This window comes from Cannabis sativa, chromosome 4 (genome assembly GCF_029168945.1).
Source record: "Cannabis sativa cultivar Pink pepper isolate KNU-18-1 chromosome 4, ASM2916894v1, whole genome shotgun sequence".
NCBI classification, from domain to species: Eukaryota; Viridiplantae; Streptophyta; class Magnoliopsida; order Rosales; family Cannabaceae; genus Cannabis; species Cannabis sativa.
The window spans coordinates 68,657,128-68,669,063 of NC_083604.1; the positions used below are offsets into that span (position 1 = coordinate 68,657,128).

Genomic DNA, 11,936 nt, shown 5'->3' on the forward strand with positions numbered 1-11,936 from the left:
TTTCTTGTATTTAATTAAATATAGAATTATAACCATCTAGATTCTTTCTGGAGCTTAATTTAAATTTTTCATTAAATATTCCTATTTAAGTTGATATTTAGTTATCTACAACTAACCAACTTAAATCTGAATATCTTTTGGATTTAAAATTTCAAAATTAAGTTGAGGAATTTTAGGCATTGGTTATTAAGATTCTTTAGATATTTTTTAGGTTAATATCTTTTCGAATATTAACTTAAAATGGAATATTTTTGAATTAAGTGGTTACAACTTAGTTTTTGATATTTAATTAAATTTAAATTTTAAAATATTTAAGTTCTAGATTTTTTCTAATACAACTTAAATTAGATATTTTTCAAATTTTGTGGAAAATATACTTAGTCAAATAAGATCTTTTCTAGATAGTTATTTCTAGACTACTTATTATTTCTAATATTAAAATAGGAAAATATTATAAATTGTAAAATTAATTATTTAAATAATTAATTTTGGTACAATTTATTTTAGAAATTTTTACATGAAAAATCCATTTTGCACACTTTATTACAAAATTACCCACACACGCCTATTACTACATTTTTACTTACAAAGTTATTTTTATTACACATTTACCACTTACTCATCATACCATGCATACACGTGTGCTCTCCCCATGCATCATCAATCAAATCATACTCTCTTCCCTCTCTTTTTTCATTTTCTTTTCATTTCATTTTCGATTCTTCATTTCTGTTTTCTAAGTTCATTTGAATTCAAGTAACCTCCATTAACCACCCATAATTTATCACGTTTTTCCCTCTTCTTTTTGGTTCATCCACGAATTTTCAACTTCCTCTTAGCCCACGATTTAGCAACTGTTTTCCCTCTCTGTTTCAGTTTTTTTCAATCTTATTTATAGGATGGCAATCACTCGTTCATCTTCATCCCCTTCTCCAGTTCTCAAACAGAAATCAAAAATGGGCAAGAAATCGTTGGCCAACAAATCCAAGGGTAAACGCCCAATCATTGAAGATTTTGATTCTGATTTTGAAGCTCCAATGCCCAAGCGTGTGAGACCCCATTCTTCGAAGAAAACGAAGCTCAACTTGGAGGAGCACACGGTTCCAGAAATTTCTGGGAAAAAATCTATTACACATGCTGAAGATCGGACTCAGGTTGGTTTTTAGTTTTATTTTCGTTTCCCCCTTTCCTTCATTTATACTTTACCCAGATTTTGGCGTTTTTATGTTCATTATGCTTTGTGTAATTTTAGGGTTTCATTTGCGCATTTCGTTTTATGTTTTTAATTTTTTTAGTTATTTATTGTTGGTTTTGAACATTTCATTTGATTCTGGTCTGGGTGTTGTTCTTTAATTTGGTTTTGTTTTCTTTATTTTCAGTGTTTTTTTGTGCTTACAGGTTATGCGTGTTGTTTTCGTTTTTAGTGTTTTAAATCAGTCGTCTGTAGTTTCTTTTCAGTTTTTTAGTAGTTTGTTAATGGTATGTTTTGATGTGTTTTCGATTTTCATTAGGTTTAGTTGTTTGCTGTTATATTTTAGATTTCAAAACGATTTTCAAATCTTTGCTCTATATTTTTCTATAGTTGTATATGTTTTGTAGTTTGTTTGTTGTTTTAATATAGTTTTATTGTTCTTTTTATACTGCATTTTTCGATTTCCTTTAGGGTTAGTTGTTTACTGTTTTTTTTATGTTTCCAAACGTTTTCAGGTCTTTACTGTTTTTGTCTGTGTAGTTGTTTGTCATTGACAGTTTGTTTTTAGTTTGTTTGTAGTTGTATTACAGTTTTCATACTGTTTTATTTAGGATTTATAATTTATTTTGGCCTTTTTCGTTATGTTGTAGGTTTGGGACTGTAAATTTAGTCCTTCTGATTTTTACAGATCTAAGTGTGTATGCACCAGTGTTTATTCCGTGATAGATAATATTAAGAACACTTTATCTGTTAATTTGCTTTCTTTGTTTCGTCAAACTCAGTTTGGGCATTTTCTAGATATGCCTGAGTTTGTTTTTCATCCGCAAGTTGTACATAGTTTATTACTAAGGGAAGTTTTACAGCCCAATCCTAAAGAGTTTTGGGCTAAGGTTGCTGGCCGTTGCATACGGTTTAGTGCCGAAGAATTTTACCTGATTTCTGGTTTAGATTGTTTCGGTGATTGCAACAAGTTATTGTTTTCACAGGAAACAAATCAATTGGTAGAAACATGTTTCCGTGGTGTAAAAACTATTGACCACAAAGCCATCGAGGATGCTTTTTTGGGTAGTCGGTGGCGTTTAGATGAGTCTATTGGTTTGAAAATGGCTGTTTTGTATTTCATTCAGTGTTTTCTTCTTAGCAATACTCCTGACAAAGAAGTGTCTAGGTTTGTTCTAGATGTAGTTGATAGTGGTCGGTGGGATGAGTATTGTTGGGGTAGGGAATCATTTGAATTGACAATTGACTCATTCAAAGGTAGGATCGAGCATGGGATCATTATGAAAAATAGAAAGGCAGAGAAGGGAGGCCAATATGATGGCTGGTATAGGGCATTGGGATGTCCTTGGGTTTTCACGGTTTGGTTTTATGAATGCTGTCCTGCAATGGTGAACTCTTTCTGTAAGAGAGTTTCATCTTCTATTCCCAGGATTCTGAACTGGAGCAACACCATCGTCACCAAAAATCCAACCCTTCGAGACTTGAAGGGCAAGATTTTTGATTTACCTTTGGAGAAGGTAATTTACAGTTTCTTTTCAGTTTTATTTATGTTGTTATTTTTTGGTTTTTCCAATTGTTTTAATTTTTTTCATATTATGTTTGATTATGCTGTTCAGTTGAAGATAAAAAACATGCGTCCTACTGATGAAGAGAGGCAGCAGCTTCAACTTGACGGTTTATTTCTCGATGAATCTATTGATGAACGTGGTGTAGCGAAGCAATCCTTCGAGGGTGGGTCATCTTCAAAGAAGTCTGATTCAGCAGATATTGATTGGATGAAATCTAAGCTGGAGATGCTCATTTCGAATCAATCATCATTGGCCGAGGACTTCATTTCATTGAGGTGTTTTGTTGATTTTAATTTCAAATTCGTAATGACTGTAATTAAGGATATCCAAGAGAAGGTTAATGCCATTCATCGTCGTCCTTCTGATGAGGTATTTATTCTTATTTTATTGTTTAGGTTTTTTTATATTTTTTTTAAAGTTTCTTTACTGTTTTATTTAAGTTTCATTTATGTTGGTTGATACAGGGAAAGTCATCGGATGAATTAGTAACTCAAGATTCTGATGATGATGCTGATGATGATGATGATGATGATGATGCCGAGGATGATGAGAAGCAATTGCCTGATCCAGAAAATATTGATTCCGACTCCGACGATGGTGGTGAGTTGGTTAAAGTTGGTGGGGAAGCTGATGATGCTGACAAGGTACATTCTTCTTGTTCCTTCGCCGATGTGAATCCATCTGAGGATGTTGGAGGGAGTGATAAAAATGTTAAGGATGTTGAGAAGCCGAAGGGCGATGAGTCTCGATTGAAGGGGGACGATTTCTTTGATGGGTTGAGCCAGCTTGAAATAGATGATGATCAAGTTGTGTTGGCTGGCTTGGAGGCTGTTGCTAAAATCCATGTAAGTTTACTTTTAATTGTTTTCAAAAAAACTAGGTTTCTTTTTGGTTGCTCATTAGTTTCTAGTATGTTTTGCAACTGTTTTAATGCATTCTTTCTTTTTTAGGTCCCCGCACCCAATCCAGATGTTGTTGGTGAAAAGTCAGATGCCCTTCATGCCGATGAAGAACCGAGGACAACGTCTCGATACACCTCTGTTGGATAAGAGGAAGCGTGCTCCGGCCTTGAAATCTCCATTTGTTGATTTCGGGTCTGCTGATGTCGGGAGCACTCCAATGGAGCTTATGTCCTCGGGTTCTCAATCATCTGGGGATGATAGGGATTTCAAAATGGTGACTTATGTGAAGGGCCTTTATGCTCTTAATGATGCTTTTGCTGATCCCGTATCTACCGAGATTGAGGCAAAATTTGACGCTTGGATTGGTGAAGGATTGCTTAAACATCCTAGGTGACTGTTTTTATTAAATCTGTTTTTGTATTATGTTTTTTTTTTTCAGTTTTATTCCTTTTTTAATGCTATTTTTTTGCTGTTTGTTTGTTGTTGTAGGCATTATAATTGTTATGAAGACGGCGCAAAGAAATTTACCCCGGGTTTTAGGCTAGGTGTTGATTATGTTGAGGATAAAACTTGGTTTTATCATTTGGCCACATGCGACATGTTTATGAACGACTCGGTAAAGTTTCCAATTTATATTGTAGTTATGGTAGTTTGTTTTCAGTTGCTTTATAAATGTTTTTTAGTTTTGATACTGCATTTCAGTTTTTTTACAGTTGTTCAACCTTTTCATTTGTGTTTCTGTGTTGTTTTTTTTCTCAGCATATGAACACCATATTCTATTACCTTCGGAAAAAAGGTAAGTATTCTTCCGCTGTGACGTTGAATTTCGCAACTACTGATTGTCTTTTTGATGATTCCATCTAAGCATTGTACCACAAATTTAACAAGGCCAAGTCAATGAAGACTAAGATGTCACACATTCACGCTGCCCACCCAATAGCGCATTACATCCGAGGTATGCGCATTCCCTATTCCAAGCCTTGGTATGAAGCCGATCATGTGCTATTCATCATCAATTTAAGAAGGGAAAGTCATTGGGTTTTTGGGCGTCTTGACTTGAACGAAGGGACGTTGTTTCTGTACAATTCTTTGAGGACCGCGAAGATGAATGCCGCAGCTAGGAATGCGATGAAGGCTTATTCCGTGTTGCTGCCTTTGTTTTTCGATTTACTTGGGTTCTGGAAGAATAGAGCACAAGCTCTGCCTCGCTTTCGACCCTACAGCTCCATTCAGAATCGTGGAGCTTAGTGGTATTGCGTCTCAGCAGAAGAAGTAAGTGTTTCTTTTAAGTTTCTTTTATGTTGTTTTTTAGTTTCTAAACTGTTTACTTTTTCTTTCTGTTTTTTTATAGTGATTGCGGGGCATATGTTGCTGCCTTTGCTGAATTCTTTATCCACGGAAAGGATGTCCCTGCAGACTTTGACATCGAAGTTTATCGTACCCGACTTGCTTCACTTTTCTTCTCGTACGGACAAAGGAAAATTGACGAAAGCATTGACAGCGAGGATGAGAAGCAAAGCAAGTCTTCTAAGGCATCTAAATTGAAGAAATAGGATCTTTTAATTTGGTGGCTCTTTTCTGTTATTTGTTGAATCTATTTCCAGACAATTTTTAGTGTTGTTGTTTCAATGTAGGTATTATATTTGATTTTATACTATGTACCTGGTTTAAAACTTTTAGGATATTTAACATTTACTCCTTATAATATCTTTATTGAATAGGTTTGTATTTCCCAAAGTTGTTTGTTTTTTTTAATTGTTCAAGTTCTTATATACGGTCGCACAACTATGGAGAAACTATTAACCAACTGAATACAAACTATGTTTTCATTTTTCCTAAATTGTGCTATGAATGTATTTTTATTCTTCGTATTCCATTAATCCTTTTCCCTTTATTCAAGTTATGTTTTATCAATTATTGATCGATCGCCTTTAAAGCGTAAAGAAGAAGTCATTCCGGTACTTAATATTTTACAAAGGGTCGCAACTGTAACAAAACGATTTTGAAACTAGTAAAAAGCTGTACCAAATTTCATAAAAATAAAATCCCATGTATTTAGAACATCACAGATCAACCTGTTTGAATTTGCACACAAAATTAAACAATTCAAATATTTCATATGTATCTATTTTATTGCTTGATTGTTGCATGTCTTTCGATTGTGTCCGTGTTGTCCACATTTGCCGCACCTGTTATGTTTTTCTGTATCCCATTCAGATAAAAACCTTCGTTTCCTTGGTCTTCCAGATCTTATTTTTTGGTTTGGTGGCAGAACAATGATATCTTTTATGTTTTGTGGCACATCCCAAGTTGTGTGATTGTGTACCGGATATGTTGAGCCGCTGTATGTTTCAAGCCATGTTCGCGTGGTGTAATAACCCGAACAGTAGTTGTAAACATTCAAGTTCATCTCTTTTATAACAGCAAGCGCATGAGCACACGGTAACTCATCAAGTTGGAATCTGTTGCAACTGCATGTTTTCTCCTTGAGGTTGATGACCCATGATCTGGTTAGTTCAATGACTTCGAACATGGTCTCGTTTATTGGTTTTACCTGCGGATTAAGTGTAAAACTGTTAATATGTATAACAACGAAAAACAAACTATAAAAAAACTATAATGCAACTAAAATATTAAACATGTCATTACATTTTCTGTCAATGATTCCACAATGTTGTCGACTAATTTCTTTTCTGCTGTAGGTGTTAAAAATGTTGTTGTTTTCTGTGCTTTTTTCCTGTTTGTGTATGTCCATTGTTGAATCAATGCTCTCAATGACTCCATCAGTGTTGTGATTGGTAGCTCTCTAGCTGCCAAGTTTGCTGCATTTAGAGATTCAGCAATGTTTGAAGTCATAGTTGAATACCTGTTGTTTTTGCAGTGGTATGTTGACCATTTGTGGTATCCAACTTATTGTAAATATGGTCTTACACGGATGTCCAAGCTGTCCAACTCGCTCATATGGTATTCAAATTTCCTCTCTGTGTATGCTCTGGCTGCAGCGAAGAATGGTTTATCCAGCTTGCTTGCATTCTTCTTGAAGGTTGCTTTTAGGTTGCTTAACAGGTGGTATACACAATAGCAATGTGTGATTTACGGAAATACTTGACAAGTTTGCCTTACTTATGCTCTCATGTCTATCTGAGATCAAGCACTGTTCCTCTCTAATCCCATATGTTTCTCTCACTTTTGTGAAAAACCATTGCCATGAGTTGTTGTTTTCTGAATCCACAACAGAAAAAGCTAGTGGAAAAATGTGCCCATTTGCATCCTGTGTACAAGCAGAGAGCAGTGTACCTCCATATGTTGATTTAAGGAAAGTTCCGTCAACAACTATTATAGGTTTGCATTTCTTCCATCCTTTTATTAATGCATCCAGTGCGACAAACAAGTACTTGAAGCTGTTGTCATCCTCTGTTTCCATGTGCACTATTGTTCCGGGATTAGTTTTTTGCAACATGTGCAAAAAACCGGGCGCAACTTTGTATGATTCGTTGGCTTTTCCTCGTAATTCTTCTTGCGCGTGCTCTTTGCTTCTCCATGCTTTCATGTAGTTCATTCTGACCCCATACTTGTGTTTCATTTCTCCTCTGATGTCTTGTGGCGTTTGAGTTATTTTTATGTTGGTGAACCGTGGCTTGATGTAGTTTCCAATCAATTTCGTTGTAGCTTGTCTCTTGTCGGCAAATCTGATGTTTAGATCACAAGTGTGTATCATCTTTCTGTCGTACTTTCGAATGATGAATGACTTTGTTGGCCCGTTTCTGGATGCTGTTAGTGCCCACTTGCATTTTGGATCCAAACAATAAATCTTGTATGTTCTTGCACATGATTTTTTTAACTCTGAATTGGAAGTTGTTCCTAATTGCATAGAAACCAAGCACACTTCTGCGGTGTTTCTTTGTCTTTGTATATTTGTGCTTCTTCTATTTACGGATGATGCGGATACGTGATTAGTAGTTCGTCATAATCTGTGATTTCGGTTCCTTTTTTCGTTGTTTTCCGGTTGCTCAACCATTTCCTCTCGCCACAAGTTTTGCATAGTCCATGAAGTCAAAACTTTCTCCCCAAATTCGCATCTTGTTGCTTCAATTATATGTTGTTGATTTGTTGAGTCTTCTGTTGTTGTTGCATTGTATTCGATTGGTTGGAAGGCGCTTGTATGTGTAATTAATGAATTGTCATTTCCAAAGAATGATGCATCGATGGTTGTTGTTGGGTTGTTGATGACATTCACACACATTGGGTATGTTGTGAAGTCGGGGTCTTTCAGTTTGAGTTGTATGTAGAAATGCAGGCTTTGATCATCCTTTATCCTCAATGGTTGGTATCCTTCCTTCACTTGATATTTCAGTTGCAAAATAGTGTTTTCTTGGTTGTACTCCAGGGCATCTTTGAGTTTCTGTTGCAAATCTTCATAGTTACAATTGGCAGAAATGTAGTGTCCACTGGCTTCATAATTTTCATAATTCATTCGATCATCGAATTGTCCATTGTAGAAGACTAGGAATGGAATGTCTTTCCTTTCCTGTGTTTTTGCAATGGTTATTAGTCCGAGCCAACGAATTTTAAAACTGGTTTGATTATGTTATGAAATAGAGTACAAACTTACTTCTATCTCTGTTCCTTTGTTCAAGCATTGTATTTCCTGTCCTGATTCCTGATTTTGCCATTTTTTGGTTGTTAATAAACTACAAAGAAACGAGAATAAAACTATTAAGAAACTTCATTTAAATTTTGGGAAACTAACCATTTCTCAAACTGTTCTGTCCTCTATCTTTTCCACAATAAATTCCTGCAAAAACACAGGATGAAACTATTATTAAATGATTATGCAACTGTAAACCAACTTAAAAACCACAATTCTATCCCCAAAATTACATAGTTCTTACTCATTGTCATTTTTCATCATGTTTATTCGAATCAGATCGATTTACAACTATTATAAAACTAATTTGCTACCATTAACATAAATCTTACCTTGTATATATGCTAGCTCTTGGTACTTGTCATTTGACACTTCTTCATGATTTCTAAACCATTTTCAAACGATAATGCAACTGTAAACCAACGCAAAAAAAATTAAAAATACGTTATTAGTATCCCTTGGTTCCTTAATCAGAATCAGTTCTTGTTTATTGGTTTTACCATATGAATTTCCTGTTGCACACCATTGAATCAACCAGAATGCAACTAAAAATGCCGTGTATCATTGTTGAAAAAAAAATTCAGTTCATACCTTTTTTTTTTTGGATTTGAGGGGGAGCTCCAGATCTGTTCAATACAGATTTACATTGCTTCAATCTGAATTTTCGACGCTCGTTTGAGTGATATTGCACTACAAAAACCGAAATCAAATGTTGAATTTCAGTTTCTCCACGGTTGTCCTGCTCTTTTTTTTAAAAAAATTTCTGTTTAGATCGTTGGATTTGTTCGTTTCCTATTGAAATTCGACGGGATTTACAGTTGTTTTACGTTCGATCTGGTTTCATTTTGGTTGCGTGGCCGACTGCATCGATGGAGCTTCAATCATCCTCTCCGTTTGTGACGTGCGGCTGAAGGTAAGGGCAAGTGGTATTTTTGTAATATTTTCCTTTTGGGCTGTACAAATGTTCATTGGGCCGGCCCACAGTATTGTTGTAATATTTTTCCCTTTTTAGAATATTCCTATTTTTTTCCCTTTATTTTAAGTATATTTTTTCCTAGTATTAAACTAGAGATTAATAATTAAGTCTTCTCTACACTTAATTATTTATTTCTTGAATTTAATACAATTAATTAATTTGAAAATTAAATATCTAAGTTGATTTTCATCATGATACTTAAATATTTCTTTTTCATGACACTTAATTAAATAGAAAATTATTTTTAGTTGAAATTTATTTTTTCAACTAAATTTAAATAATTTTCAAAATATATTTTTTCTTTATTTTATTAATCAAATTTCGAAATTGCATTTCTTAAATGCTGGAATTTCGAATTTTATCTTGAAAAATAGATTAAGTTGTAAATTAATTATTTATTTTAATTAATTCTTGGATTAACTTAAATCAATGATTTTTTCATTTATTGATTAATTTAAAATAAATTGAATTAAAGTATATTATTAGAAATTGAATTAATTAGTCAAAGGAAAATCTAGGTAGGTGATATTTTTGCTTGAAGTATTTTTCTAGTGTATTTAATTAAATAGAAAATTGATATTTAAGTTGATTTTCATCATCATACTTAAATATTTGAAATTTTTCTTATATATTTAATTAAATAGGAAAATTATATTTTTTGTTGTAAATTAATTTTATTAATTAATTTTGGGCCAACATTAAATTAGAATAATTTTTCCAGGATTAATTTTTTATTTTAATATGCATTTTCGAAAATTGTGTCCTTGAATACTTTAATTTTTCGAAATGCAATATATATTTATAGAAAATTAAATTTGAGTTGTAAATTAATTTAAATTAATTTTGTAACAACTTAAATATTTTTCTAAATATTTATTGGAAATTATTACTAAGATGGAAATAATTCATGTTATTTTCATATCCATCTAAGTAAAATTTATAAATATTAAATTAAAATTTATATTTAAAATTTTTCATTCTAAATTGGAAATTTTAATTAAATAAATATATATTTAAAATAAATAGATTAAATAAAGAGAATCAAAGAAAATACAACTCTCTTTAAATAATGAGCTTTATTATTAAGATATTCGATCTCCATTGTGGGTTTTACACCGCGTTTGTTTTAGTGAGTAATCCTCCCTAATGGAGGAACGTTCATTAGCAATTTCGCACCGTTTAATCTCGAATGATAAGTAGTTTGTAAGTGTTTTGTATGGTATGGATCACCCTAATGGTGGCGACCATACTTGACTTGCAAATTATGAAACAATGGTGGAAGCTCATAAGATAGAATTGCCTTGACTCTCGACTTAACGGGACAACGCTGAATTCCAATCTTGATCGAATAAAAGGTTGCTAGAATGTTTAACATTTTAGATGAGCTGACAACTCTATACAATGAATGGTAGCTTTGACTCTCGCCTAAACGGGACACTGATATCAGTTTGTTGAAAACCTTGGAAATTATTTAGGATTGTATGTTTTAGTATTTTCACTTGTCATTCCTACTTGCTATATGCTTATAATTTCTGAATTGTGTATGAATTTATATTGAACCACGTTATTTTCTGTTATTAAGTTGTAGTTTAATTTCGAATCTTCATTGTTGGTCTAACTTGGCTTGTTTATCTAATGAGATAAATTCCTAAAGGATTTTCACCATTAGACATACATAATAGTGTTAGATCTCGAAAGATAAATATTGTATATGCGACATCTAGCTGTTCATCAATTGATGACACCTTAGACTAGTATTTTTACGATATGAAACAAGAAGATTGTATAAATAAGATTACTTTGACTTTCGCTAATCGAAGCATCGTTGGATTCTTATTTTAAACGAAATTATCCTAATTCCTCTTAGCTTATTCATTTCGAATTAGCTCAATAACATATCATTGGATGAATGGTCTATAAATCATTTCATGTCATTCTATATTTTCTCTTAAGAAATTAAATGACGCATATGATTATAATCCCGAAATTCTATTCCTAATTGATATAAATCCTCAATCTTAGAAATCTCCTACTTGTATGGGCAAATCTGACTTAAAGTTTAAATAGTAGTGGTGGTCCAAGAAAGAATTACTCATTATATTTGGTTGAATTTAAGTCTTTGACTTTAATTTTAGAATCCAAACAGAAATTTTCTTATATTTCTAATTCCAGAATACAATACAGTTACACTTTCTCAAGTGTTTAATATCCATCTTCTATTAATGGATTCAAACTGTATGGAATATGAGTTAGGTATTCTGTGACCAGGATCCACTTGCAGTATTCTAAGAACTCTTTGAAGTAACTAAATCTAAGTCATCAAAAGACACAACCACATTTTTTTAATCTATGGCATTTGTATCTTGTTCATAGTGGATTTGACAAGATCAATCTATGTAAAGAGTTAATATGCCTATATCCACTGAAAGTAATTCATCTCATTCGCAGATGGATGTACATTCAGGGGTGGATATGAGTTTTTTCGTTGTATTCTTAAAACGATAACTCTAGATTATACCTTTTAGCAAAGAAATTTGAAATGTTTGAAAAATTTCATTAATTTTTAGCAATGGTTAAAACCATTAAGGTAAGTGGTTAAAGATCTTGCGAACTGATAGGGGTGGAGAAATAGTTAGTAGATATGCAGTTC

At 33.0% G+C, this 11,936-nt stretch overlaps 2 protein-coding genes across 2 annotated transcripts; both read left to right on the forward strand.

The window, feature by feature from the left end:
- Window positions 1-471: 471 nt before the first annotated feature.
- Window positions 472-3,399, forward strand: LOC133037344 (uncharacterized). The gene is made up of 2 exons (XM_061114389.1): window positions 472-2,709; window positions 2,809-3,399. The coding sequence occupies exons 1-2, from the start codon at window positions 1,993-1,995 to the stop codon at window positions 3,217-3,219; spliced, it is 1,128 nt and encodes a 375-aa protein (XP_060970372.1). The 5' UTR covers window positions 472-1,992; the 3' UTR covers window positions 3,220-3,399.
- LOC133037104 (uncharacterized) lies at window positions 3,355-4,855 on the forward strand. The gene is made up of 4 exons (XM_061113924.1): window positions 3,355-3,360; window positions 3,405-3,571; window positions 3,711-4,052; window positions 4,152-4,855. The coding sequence occupies exons 1-4, from the start codon at window positions 3,355-3,357 to the stop codon at window positions 4,426-4,428; spliced, it is 792 nt and encodes a 263-aa protein (XP_060969907.1). The 3' UTR covers window positions 4,429-4,855.
- Window positions 4,856-11,936: the final 7,081 nt, after the last annotated feature.